Raw genomic sequence first — 13,026 nt, 5'->3', positions numbered from 1 at the left:
AAGTGCTGCTCATAGGGGGTCGTTTGACTGTTGGGTTTTCTGTGTATTATTGTAGGGTCTTTAACCACAATACAAAGCACCTTGAGGCGACTGTTTGTTGTGATCTGGCGCTATATAATTAATTATTAATAGATTAATAGAAATAATAGTTAAATTAATTGAATTAACATCATGCATCACAACACATTTTCCTGTAAATGAACAAATGTGAAAAAATAACTTCATGACTGATTATCATCCTTTAATTTTTGTTAAAAGGAAAAAAAAAAAGAAAAACTCAGCCACACATAAATATCCATATTTACAGTATACGTGGTAATGTGATTGACAGTCTGTTACATTCCTCCTTCTATACAATGCCCTTCTGGTCCTCATGAGAGCGCTGGTGGAAGACGAAGGATACAGCAGCATCCCAGGATGCTTTCAACACTGGGTCCCTCAGGCCTTTCTTGTCAAAACAGTGGTTCCAATGGGAGAGGTCACTGGTACAGTCAGCATCATTATCAGGTGGTCGTATTTCTCTGCCACTCACACAGCGGCAACAGCGGAACCTAATACCAACACAAAAGCGGGAAGAGAGGCTAATTCAGGGCGTACCATACATTATGATGCATTTCAGCAGCAGTTTTAGCCATCTTCAGCTTTTAAGTGCAACCTGCTTCTATGGAACATGTGAGGCTTTCATGAATAATTACAAGTATGAAAAAAGTAATTTATCTACTTTAAACCATTACTGTCCATGTCAACTTTGCAATAAAAATGCCATAACTGACAAACTGGCAAAGTCATAACCATTTGCTAAGGCTCCTTTGAATTGCATACAAGACTGAAGTGTCATCATAGCTTTTTTTATCCTGTTTTTTTTTTTTTGTTGTTGATAATGGGGAGTGTGTACTAAAAGAAAAACTCAGTACCACTCAGTACCCCCCCAGAGTGCTTCATCTGTTTCTGCACAGTAACCCTAGTTAATCTGAACTTTTCAAAAAGGCGCTGATGTTGTCACTGTCACCCAATCATATGGCTGGGATTCTTCACGCAGTTTCAGTTCTTGTGCAGAAGCTAATAAAATCTAACCATGACACACTGTCTGCCCAAAAGGCACTGAAAAGAGTCTTAAATGGAGCAGCTTAGAGCTCTCAAATCAGAGAACACCACATTCATGGCAAAAATTAAAAGAGTGATGCAATATATATGATAGCAATTAGCATGTTGATATATTACAGAAAAAAAATGAGGTGCAGCCCCCCCCCTTTTTTTTTGATGAAGTACTCCACAGCATCTTGACAGTGCTTTTTTGCTAGAGATAAACATCATATGCACACATATACAGGTGCTGGTCATAATAGAATATCATGAAAAAGTGGATTCATTTCAGTAATTCCATTCAAAAAGCGAAACTTGTATATTATTCTAATTTTCTGAAATACTGAATTTGAGGTTTTCATTAGTTGTCAGTTATAATCATCAAAATTAAAAGAAACAAACATTTGAAATATATCAGTCTGTGTGTAATGAATGAATATACAAGTTTCACTTTTTGAATGAAATTACTGAAATAAATCAACTTTTTCATGATATTCTAATTTTATGGCCAGCACCTATATGTATCAGTGTTTTTTTGTAATGCTATTCTTTTGTAGTCACTGGCTTATATGATACTACTTATAGGAGAACAAACCTTCCTCTTATTTTTTACAGCTATGCTACTTTTCTAAAAATTCTTTACAGGATATTTGTCCTCAATTGTAATTTACTGTCTCGAGAGTGTATTCAGTTCTCTGGACAATCAGAAGAGTGAGCACAGACAACTTGTGTGAGTAATTTGTTGTTCTTTTACTTGTCGTGTGTATCACTGGCAGTGTCTTCGTTGAGAGTGAAGAGTTCTCGGAGTTCACCCAGAGAGAAGTGACGCTCCACATCCTGCTCCTCATCCACCACACAGCTGCTCAGGGCTTTCTTATGGGCCTGCCTCTGCAGGATCTTCTCTTCAATGGTCCCTGTCTGTTAGCAAACAAACACACAAGTCAAAAGCGGAAAATCTGAACCAGTTCATTGCAGCTTCCAGAAGTAACATGCTTTGCTGAAACTCTGAGGTCCTAAACTTAGTTGAATATCTGTAGTGTTGGTCTGTTTTATTGTGTCTGGATCTTGTATCAAACTGACAGAGACAAGTCGGTAAATGTAGCAGGTCTTCTTCTGGCCATCTCTCCACACCCGAGCCATTGCTTGCTCGTCATTAGCTGGGTTCCAGTCAGGATCAAACATCACCAAGCGGTTAGCACCAATCAGATTGAGGCCACATCCACCAGCCTTGCTGCTCAGCATGAAGATGAACTCTGGATTCTGAGAAACAGATGGGTTCAGACACTGAAAATTGTTCAAAGTTCTCAATATTGAGTAGAACAGAGATTCCAACTCACAGATGGGCTGTTGAACCGTTCCACAATCTTGTCTCTTTTCTTGATGGACATAGTGCCATCCAGCCGAGCATAGAGGTATCTGACAAAGACAAAAAGGAGAAGGAATTAAGATCATTTAATTTGCACAGTTGACATAGTGGCTTCCTCAAATGTACCTTCTAGATCTACAGAGCTTTTCAAAGAGGTCCAGAGTCTGTGTGTAGTTGGAGACGAGCACCACTTTGTCTGTTGTTGTGGTCCTTGTCATGGCCAGAATGTAGTCGAGAACCAGCATTTTCCCTGAAATAAATGAAACAATGAGTAGAAAGAGTGGAGGCTGCAATGGTAGAGGAACCCCCCCCCCCTTAGAAAATGCATCTTAACAGAGGTGGCAATAAAAAATGCAGTTCTCTTCATAGTCCTTCAAGAATACTATGCATTTGTGAAAACAACCCTGTCCACATTTAATAACCAAAACAGTATTTCCGCTCTATAAGCCAAGATCTGCTGTACATGTTCTTACCAGAGAGCTGAGGTTCAACAGCTTTAATTGAGTAGCCTGGAGGAAAAAGTTCCAGTGCCCCTTCAAAGCCCTCCTCACCTTCCACACACTTCTCATAGATAAGCGCTGGATCTGAGAAAGATGGCGTTTGTATTTATTTCAAGCAGTAGATAATTCTATTCAGAAGTAGTAAGACATCCCCAATTTTGATTTCCTCTGTCAAGATTTTACATTTTATCCCAATTAAGTAAATAAAACCAACAGGACAATTTTTTCAGTGTTCACAGATGCAACACTTTATGATACATTTTTATCACTTACGATTGCACAGCTTCTTGAGTGATGTGATGGAAGACAAGGAGGAGACACTTATTTTGCCCTGCTGTAACGTCTCAATGGGTTTAGCCTGCTTCAGGAAGTGTTTATAGAGCTCTGTCTGCAGAGGGGTCAGCCTGCAGGGAATCAGTAATAGCCACAAATTCAAATCAAATTCTGCTTACATGTTTGTCTTGGGACAGCATTATAAGAATGCATCTAATGTAATATTTACCATATTACATTTGAGTAATGGATGTACCTAAAGTATTACAATTTATCACAAAAAACCCATCTTATATTATTTCTGCTTTAAAAAAAAAAAAAGTCACCTTAAGTATGAATCTACCTACCTGCAGCACACAAGCTGCTCAATTTTCACAGGAAGATACTTGGACAAGATATCAGAAGTCCTCCTTATCAAACACCTGTTGATACACAATGTGGTCAGTGTAACGGAAGCACAATAAAGAACAGCTCAGTTCAAAGATGACATTTGTCTGAACACAAACCATATGAGATGACTTTATAGAATGCTTGTATTTGAATGACACTGTGCTGACTTTTATGCGTTTCCCCTTGCTACTCAGTTTTATCATTGCATTAACTTATAATAACAAATATTTCTATAGCAACAACCTTTAGCTTGAAAAGAAGTGAGAATAGGGAGAGCAAACTTGGAGATATCTGAGAAACACTAAAAGGGAGGAATTTAGATAATTTAATTCACACAATTCAAATAGTGGTTTCCCCAAACATACCTGAGAGAAATTATACTGCACAGCACCATAATATAATCTCAATCTAAATCTCAGTCTAGTCTATGAAAATCAGCTAATAAAGTAAATATATACTTCACTAAATTCTAATCTGAGGATATTTTTTTAAAATGTAAATAAAAACTAAAAGCCTAAAAATTAAAGGTAAAGTGTCCTGTTTGAAAAATGTCACAGGATGAAATAAATTGTGTTCAGTTTTTTTTTTATATAGCACCAATTCACAACAACAGTTGCCTCAAGGCACTTTATACTGTAAGGTCAAACAGTGGTTCCCAAAGGGTGGGTCACAAAGGTACTGCAGGGAGGCCACAGTAATGACAGAAATTCAGTTTGAAATTATTCACAAGTATGCACAGTTACATATTTATATAAATTTATTTCGATAAATAGTGAATTTAAAGTTGTAATAGGAGGTGGTTAGTTTGTGAAATTACTCATTACTCTGACCTAAATTTACTGCTTGTTTTGAAGTTTGTGTCGCAGTTGGGAGCCTCGTGGGATTTTCTGGTTTTTAAGAGGGATGCAGCACTTTTGACTTTGGGAACCACTGCCCTACAATATTGAACTGATTGAGTTTACCTATTGACTATGCTGATTAGCTCTTTCAGTTTTTCTTCTCCAGTCAGTCTCTCTTTATCGCTGGCATCTGCATCCCGACCCTTAAGGATGGGAAGTTCGAATTGCTTTTTAAACTCCTGGGCTGTGCCTACCATCCGGATGAAAAGTTAAATAAATTTGGTCAGAAAAGTGCTTTTTAGCAATTTCTGTACTTGGAGCGCTGCTCACCAAGGATTCCAGCATTAACAAAGTGGACCAGGCTGAAGTACTCCAGTAGGTCGTTCTGGATGGGTGTGCCTGATATCAGCACCCTCCTCTGGGCACTCATGGAATTCAGGGCCTGGTATGTCTGGTTGTCAGAGTTCTTCAGCCGGTGGCCCTATAGCATACAATGGTTACTGTTACATCCTAACTTCAACAGCTCTTGATATCTCTGAACTGTACTGAACTTTGTGGAGTGAAATACTTCATCACAGATGACAAGTCCAACTTTGCCCTTGTGCAGAACCTCAGCATGCAGTCGAAATGTCTCATATGAAATGATCAGGATGGGGGTCAATACTCTCAAGTTGTGCTGAGAAATAAAGCTCTCTGAAACAATAGAAAACATATAAATTATCCTTAAGGGACAGCTTGTACAAAAACAAATTATTGCTATTCAAAAAATATTGTCAGCAGCTCTCCAGTAAAAAAATAAAGCTTTGGTCCATGATAAGGTATTTCTAGCATAAATAGAGATGAAGACATACACAATCCCAAAAAAGTGAAAAACTGGGTGCCGGTCTGCACACCAGCATTAAGCTCCTGAGTAATAACTTAATACAAAACCATTATGCGAGTAATGTTTCGGGCCACAACCGCCTTTCCTCAGACTTCAAGGTTTTTCTAGCAACCTTTCTGTGGATATTCATAATGAGAAAGAAATGAAAGTTAACTACCTAGTTGTCTGTCGATCTCATTCTTTGAGCCTCCATCAATGGCCAATGGAGTAACATGTGTTCCCAGCCACTTTCTAATTTCATTATTCCAGTTACGAACCAAGCTGGAAGGTGAAACCACAATGGCCTTGTCTATCTCTGGCTTAGTGTCAGGGCTTTGGCGTAGCAGAGTCCATATCAGGGCGATACACTGCAAGGTCTTTCCCAACCCCATCTCATCTGCCATGATGCAGCCATAAGATCCTGGTATGCGTCGGCCTGTCACACACTCCCACAGGAACTTTACGCCCTCAAGAAATAAAGACATCCACTATGAATTTCAAAGAAAATTTGTTGTAAGACATATCAATGAAAGCTTCAGATAAAGGTTACAAACTAATTTGGGGGACTGGGACAAGCTGAATTTGTGGCTAATTGTGGTATGAGGTGCCAATAAAAAATTCAGAGACTGTTACTGTTTATGTGCAACAGGTGCCAGTATTAATGTCTGAAAGTCTGTAAACCCAAAAGCACATCAGGATAACATCCAAAACCAGTTCAAGGTATCTGGAATAACACTGGCCCTCATTTACTAACCATGCAAAAATTTGTCTCTGTGAGTAAATTATGCGCACAAATGTTTTACACGCAAACCAAGATGGCTGTAGCTCAGGAGGTAGAACTGGTCATCTATTCATCGGAAGCTTAGTGGTTTGATCCCTGGTTGCTCCACTTTGCAAAGTATCCAACCCCAAGTTGGTCCCGATGCATTGATTGAGTGTGATTATGTGTGTAAATGTGAAAAAAGTGCTTATTTGAAAGGGTGAATGAGGCAAAGTGTTTTGGGTGCTCAAATGGAGTAGAAAAGCACAATATAAAAACCAGTCCATTTACCAAATCAGTGGTTTCTCAATATTGTCATACCTGAATTTGTTCATACTTTACAAACGAATTTAGAAGTGCCTCCATGCAAATAAACAAAATCAGGAATGATCAAGGTTATTATCGTTAACAAAAACAAACAAAATAACGAAAACTGAAATTAAAGAAACATTAGTCCCATATACGATTTCTTTGAGTATGATAGCAAAACAGATGGAAGCAAATGTCTTGTTGTGAATGATGGCAAAATGTGTGGAAGACTTCTCAAGGGGAAAACCGCACCATCGTCAAAGTCAAAGTCAAAGGCACAAGCCTTATTTATGAGACTATATGTTACATAAACAGTAGTCATAATCTGCGGTCTATGGATTTTATTACTTTTGCTGTTCCATCAGTTCATACAGAGCTTGGAAGAAAGGCCTTTTCCTTTTCTGCCCCGTCTTCATGGAATACTCTACAGAAGGATTTGCAGATGATTTCGCTTGTTGACTTTAAAATACTTATAAACAATTCTGTGAAATCAACAGTTCTTGTTTTTAATGTGACATGTAAACATTTGGCATTTTATTCACTATTTGTTTTTATTTTATATTTTTTAATTCATCATGTTTTGGAAACAGGTCTCTCTTGCAAATGAGGCACCGAGTCTCAATGGGACTACCTGTATAAATAGAGGTTAAATAAAAAATAAATAAAAACACATGACTGGGTAGCATTAGCAATTTATAGCCAACAGCCTGTGCTGTTATGTTTTTTAAATTAAATTTTCAAGGAAATACATTGCTTTTGCTTGTATTTTGATTAGAGTGATGATTTAAGATTGGTTGGGCCCCATGTGATTTTCTGTTTTTTAAGTGGGCCAGAGGACTCCTGACTTTGAGAGTGGCTGCTCTACAACACTGCCACTGCTCTCTCCACTTTACCTCCAGGTAAACATTGTTTCCTTATGTACAGACATAGGGGTGTGGCTCTGTGCAGATAGTATGCATATTGCAGCCAGCAAGCATGAGCTCAATAATTTAACTCATTTTTGCACAGGTTAACAATGTTTCCATGTACATTTTAGAGGGCCAAGGTGAGTAACAATCTTAGTCTGTCAGTGGCAAAGACAATAACTTTTAATTTGATATGAACATTTTTTTCATAGCATTGTTGGGTAAGATTTTTTCCCCCACTTAAAAATTTAGAGATGATTGGTTTATTTTTGTGAATCTAGCGTCAAGAATGCAAGATTCCACAGTACATATTTAATGCTGTTGTTGTGGCTATACGTGCAATACAGTAGCGTATGTAAAAAAGATATCTTGGGTTTACCTCTCTTTGATGGGGTCTGAGCACTTTGCCTAAAATTGGATCCACGACCACATGAACAGGTAGTTTGTCTCTGGAAAGAATAAAGAAACTTTTTAAAACTTTTTTAATCACAAACACTAACAGCACTCTGATAAATCAATTATTAAACTAGAAGCACTCAGAGAGCGCAAACCTCCGCCAAGGCCATAGGGTCACTGACACTGTAATACGTGTATCTAAATACTGTGAAATAATCTTTCGTCTTTCCCAGACAACAATAACCCCCATCCTGCAATAGTGAAGAATGCTTTAAAAAATTCCTGGATCCAGATCGTGATCCGGATCACCGCCAAAATTTAATCACTTCTTCCTCTTGTCATTTCCAACCACTCCACAAAATTTCATCGAAATCCGTTCATAACTTTTGGAGTAATCCTGCTGACAAACAAACAAACAGACAGACAAACAAACAAACGCGACCGAAAACATAACTTCCTTGGCGGAGGTAATAAATAATAACACGAACAGATGGTCTTAAAGTCTCCTTCAGTTTCTGTGTACTTGTCGAAAGTGTCCACATAGGCAGTGAGGAGTCAAAAATACTAATCTTCTCCCTGACAGAGCTGGACTTTCTGCTGTGCATGTGCTAATTTTCAAGCTCTCACTCATGATTTCATGTACAAATGTGGCTGATGCAACTTTGACAAACAATTAAGTCCTTTCAGAACATATTGAGTTAAAGATGATATATTGGAGAAGGTGTACCATATGTTTTGAACCTACTTGTCAGCCTTGATCAGGTCATGGGCACTCAGAGCTGGAGGCTCATAAAGAACCAGAGCATCTTTGGCAAAGGGATCATGAAGTGGTCTCCTCAATCCTGTACGTTTTAGACCAAGTGCCCTGATTCCCAGTGAGCCTGTGGGTATTTCATCAACAGAGCAGTGAAGTGATTTACCTGCTGTACTAAAATTGAAACAGAACCATAATGATAGAAAAATGTTACCTGTGTAATTTGGAATAGGAATTTTAAATGGCTTGGAGAGGATACTTTGAATAAATGCCTCCTGTAGAAAAGATTTTTAACAGGTAAACCTTTGACTGTCATGAAATTGTTACTGCATTCACATACAAAATCTATGCAAAGCTATAATCTGACAGCTTTCAACAATGCTTACATGTTTTGCACCATCCATACATGCAGGACGGTTGTTGAGCTGCGTCAGAGGCATTCTGAAGTGAGAAATGTAATTTTCTCTCACTTCATTATCACCCTTTCTTCTTTTCTCCTGTGAAAAAGAATGGCAAACTTTTCACTTCCACACACACCAAATTCATCAGCAGTGACTGCATTCAAGTCTTAAGGTTTTATCCATTCCCAAAGTGGAATGAGGAAAAGTAGCTTGGCTTCCAGCCAAACTGTTTGCGCCTAATTTATCTGTAAATTACATACGGCATAAATTAAGTTCCCTGATAGCTACAGCACTGTAGTAGATTTTCTTCCAGGGCTCTCACCAAACATTCAACAGGGCTGCCTGGAAAATGGTACCCAGTGCTCCAATTTATTTGTATATACTGCATATTCTTAATGCCTGCTGTGTGACCTTATTGAAAAAAAAATCCTTCAAATACCTCTGCATGCACCTCGGTATTAGATGAAGTTGTGCCAGAAATCTCAACCAGAACAAATTAAGACCAGATCTAGCCTTCTATGCATGGGTGGGCAGCTAGACAAAACAGGTGGGCAACTTGGAAATAGGAGGTTGAAGCTGCCAACTATTAATCTACAGGTTGCAGATTTGAGTCCCTCTTCATATGTTGACATCTTTGGGTGCATCACAAATGCCCTGTATAAAGTAATATTAAAAACAAAAATGTATTCCTGTATATATGTAGCAAGTGTATGGTGGGTCCTACAAGCTTGCATGAATTTTTTTTTTTTTAAACAAGCAGCAAAACCATTTAAAAAAAAATTCTGGCACAGAAAATTTAGAAATTCCACAAAAATAGTAAAAATCCTTTATTCGTGGGGATCTAATCAAGAGAATGTGCATTGTGAGACTTTGGAGATGGGCTATCAGATTTTACACAATCAGATTTTAGAAATGGTACTCCTACTTTCTGTATTGCTTTTTTGTTCCAAAAAGCCGAATCAAAAATGGAAACTGTATGTATATTAATTAAACATGTTCCTGGCGTGTTTTCATCTATGCTGGCCCGCATATTTGTGCGTAATCTGGTGATTGGCGTCTGGCACTATTGCCAACTTTTGTGTAATTAAATTCTCTGTCAGCTTAAAAGTTGCTAAAGGATGAAGCGGGGTCCGGGTGATGCCATAGTGTACGTAGGGATGCAGTACAAGCGCAGTATGTACACAAACATGGGAACAGCAGAAGATTCTGTAATTTCCCCATTGTGGGATCAATAAAGTATCATCATTTCAGGTTTCCGGCCTATCTCCAAAACTCTCCGACATCACCAGAAAAAGTCACTAAATTTGCCACTAGCCGCTTTTTAGAGGGAAAAAAAAAGTTGCAAACGGGGTCTGAAAAGTTGCTAAGTTGGCAACACCAGCAGCAGTTGTTGCCAAAAACTGATTGCAGCTCCTACCATGTCAGGAATGTTCTTTATGACTCAAAATGAATTGATATCATTCATAAGAGATGATGTTTAGACCAAGTGCCCTGATTCCCAGTGAGCTTGACAGATTCTAGCTCAACAAGTCATTTACAACAATATAAATACCAGCAAGAATTTTTTTGGGCAAATACCAGAAATCACTTTTTGGCTATTCAGACTGGCTATTCAGATGACAAATTGCTCCACTGCCACTGTGTACAGAGGCAGTGTACACAGTGATAGCGTGTACATTTTGCATACATGCAGTGCAGTACACATTCACATCCAAATTAAAATTAAAATCCATTTATTGCACCCTATAAATTCTAACATACAAGTATCTGTTTATTACTGCAACAATAAAATGTTTTAATAGATAGGAAAGAGTATATTTGATACTAGGGGAATCTCCAAGCACTCTACGATTCGATTACGATTCAGAGGACTGCGATTCGATTATAAAACGATTATCGATGCATCTTGGTAGTAGCAATCCATGATGAATTAACTTCAATTTTATTTCCATTTTAAAACTCCCATTTTATTTTATATTTATATTAAACCAAATGAAAGCAATATGGCAAGTACAAGGCCACACATTCCAGAGAACTGAACAAAGAAATACAAACTGAAAAAGTGCACCTGTAGCAGCATGTTTGTAGTAAATTAACAGATTTCACCAAATGCCAACTCTTAACCAACATTATGTGCCAACAACAAACAAATATGTGGTACCAAAACCACAACTTCCACACAAGAGTAGAATTATGTGCTAGCAGCTCTCATACAAAAATAATGCTTGTTGACTTCAGCTTATTTTGAATAACATGATTCCTCATGTTTGTCGTGTTTCAAAAATATTTGAGCTTTGTTTGACACAGCTTGCATATGGTGTAGCTCTTGTCAATGGATGTTTTCCCTTCGACTTCGTAGAAGCCGAAGTGCTTCCACACACTAGCTTTTAGTGCAGAAGGTGCCGGCTGGATTTGCCGCGCTTCCATCTTGCGTCTTTGTTATGTGCGCAGCACAGACTGTCCGGGTGCAACACCTCCGTTCTTCTGAGTTCCGCTCTTTATGTTCCGCTCATTAGGTTCTCAGTTAGAGCTAACGTCTAGACAATCGATTGTTGTCATTTGTGAATCGATTCTGAATCGTCCACGTTGCGCATCGAGATGCATCTAAGAATCGAAAATTTCCCGCACCCCTATTTGAGACCAAGATTGCCAACATCTTTCAACACCAGGATCTTTTACTACTTGTCATTACATTAAAATACCAAAGCTGAAATTAAATTTCATAGAAAAAAGATCAACATTTTCTTTGTACACTTTTTTTTTTTTGGGGGGGGGGGGGGGGGGGGGGGGGGGGGTCTGAAAAAGAGCACACTTTGTTAAATGTTGATGATTGTGAATGACCCCTAGGAGAGTGCATATTTACTGTTGAAAGATGTCTAAATACAGGTTTTAAAAGGTCTGTCGCGCGTGAAAAAGCACCACTTAGCTCCAGATATACTGCAGTGATAATGTACTTACAGTTTTACATGTCCATTCATCTTCACAGGAATCTCCCTCCTGCTTGCGTTTGGCAATCTGACTGGGAGCAAGACTCCTCCTCTGGGACGGGTTCATAAAATGACATTAAAAGTTATTAATCAAAACCATAATTTAGTCTGTAGTGCTATTGAAATAACTTAGAATCTGGCTTGCTTCCTTACCATTTTCCACGTCTATTCTGTGGCCGTGGTAATGTTGAGACTTCTCGCCTTCCCGTGTTCCTAGTGTTTACTAGTTACCCAGACACAGCTAGCGCCTCAGCCTGCTTCATGTCTGCGCTGCTGTGCTGCTACGATAATTATAAACTTGTTTAACAAATACGTGTTGCTAGCGTTATAGTGGAAAGCAAGCGATAGTATAGACATATGGTAGTTTCCCGGCAGAATTATAACTCCAATTTACCCCTCGATTCAAATTCGCGCTAAATGTTGTGTAACACTACGGGAAGCCAGAAAGGCAAAAATACATTGTTTTAGCAATAAGCTACTGTAGGCTCAGCGTGGGTCCATCCTCACACTGAATGTACGAAAATAGCTTGGTATCAGTGCCACTGTTTAAGCACCTCACCACAAAAAGGGAAAAATAATGTACTTTTTTTTTACTCTTTTGTAGTTCAATAATTTAATAAATGCTTTTAAATTTCTTTTGTTTTACCCACATTAGTTTATTATAAATACAATCCACTATTACATATCTAGCATCAGGTGCAGTGTAACTGGACAAGTGGAAGAGAAAAGAAGAAGTGGAAGGCCTAAAAATCTATCTGCAGCAGATAAACAGCATCTAAAAGTCATACCCTCAGATAAAAAACTCACAGAATGAATTTCAGCTTGTTTATTTACAGTGATGAAACAGTAAAAAGGCTCTCAAAGAAATTATGCAGTGCAGTTAGGGAGGTCTGAGGGCTCCACTGTAGACAGTAAAAGCTGATCCTCCACTCAGTCTCTCACCAAGGTATTCTCTCTCAGGCTGCTCTAGGTCTCCTGCTCAGAAGGGAACAGATGGTGAGTTGTGATCACAGAACACATGCCAACAAACATGCAGATTCGAAAGAACCAATTCCAATAACTTTTTTCAAAGCAGCGATCAGGCGTCAAATGGGTGCCTTCCACCAGTTAAATAAGGAGCCACTGATCATGTAACAGGCACAGAAGAGTGGCTTTCAGTTGAGAAACATGAAAAATTTGATTTTTCATATTGTGAGGGAGG

At 38.5% G+C, this 13,026-nt stretch overlaps 1 protein-coding gene across 1 annotated transcript; it reads right to left on the bottom strand.

The window, feature by feature from the left end:
• Positions 1 to 282: 282 nt before the first annotated feature.
• rad54l (RAD54 like) lies at positions 283 to 12,214 on the bottom strand. The gene is made up of 18 exons (XM_030727712.1): positions 11,979 to 12,214; positions 11,797 to 11,877; positions 8,824 to 8,934; positions 8,652 to 8,712; positions 8,429 to 8,564; positions 7,667 to 7,736; positions 5,492 to 5,780; positions 5,020 to 5,144; positions 4,782 to 4,932; positions 4,575 to 4,701; positions 3,570 to 3,644; positions 3,223 to 3,353; positions 2,923 to 3,033; positions 2,576 to 2,699; positions 2,421 to 2,499; positions 2,164 to 2,343; positions 1,838 to 2,001; positions 283 to 551 (listed from the first exon to the last, which is right to left on the bottom strand). The coding sequence occupies exons 1-18, from the start codon at positions 11,979 to 11,981 to the stop codon at positions 350 to 352; spliced, it is 2,220 nt and encodes a 739-aa protein (XP_030583572.1). The 5' UTR covers positions 11,982 to 12,214; the 3' UTR covers positions 283 to 349.
• Between the last annotated feature and the right edge of the window lie 812 nt (positions 12,215 to 13,026).

This window comes from Archocentrus centrarchus, chromosome 4 (assembly GCF_007364275.1).
Source record: "Archocentrus centrarchus isolate MPI-CPG fArcCen1 chromosome 4, fArcCen1, whole genome shotgun sequence".
Taxonomy (NCBI): Eukaryota; Metazoa; Chordata; class Actinopteri; order Cichliformes; family Cichlidae; genus Archocentrus; species Archocentrus centrarchus.
The sequence above is the reverse complement of the archived record's forward strand: the minus strand, read 5'-3'. Positions and strand labels throughout refer to the sequence as shown.

Excerpts from the sequence above, each read along its gene's own strand:
- rad54l (XM_030727712.1), bottom strand. Across the intron at positions 4,933-5,019 it reads GACTTGTCATCTGTGATGAA|GGCCACCGGCTGAAGAACTC; the intron begins GTATTTCACTCC and ends TGTATGCTATAG. Across the intron at positions 3,645-4,574 it reads CTAATCAGCATAGTCAATAG|GTGTTTGATAAGGAGGACTT; the intron begins GTAAACTCAATC and ends GTGTATCAACAG.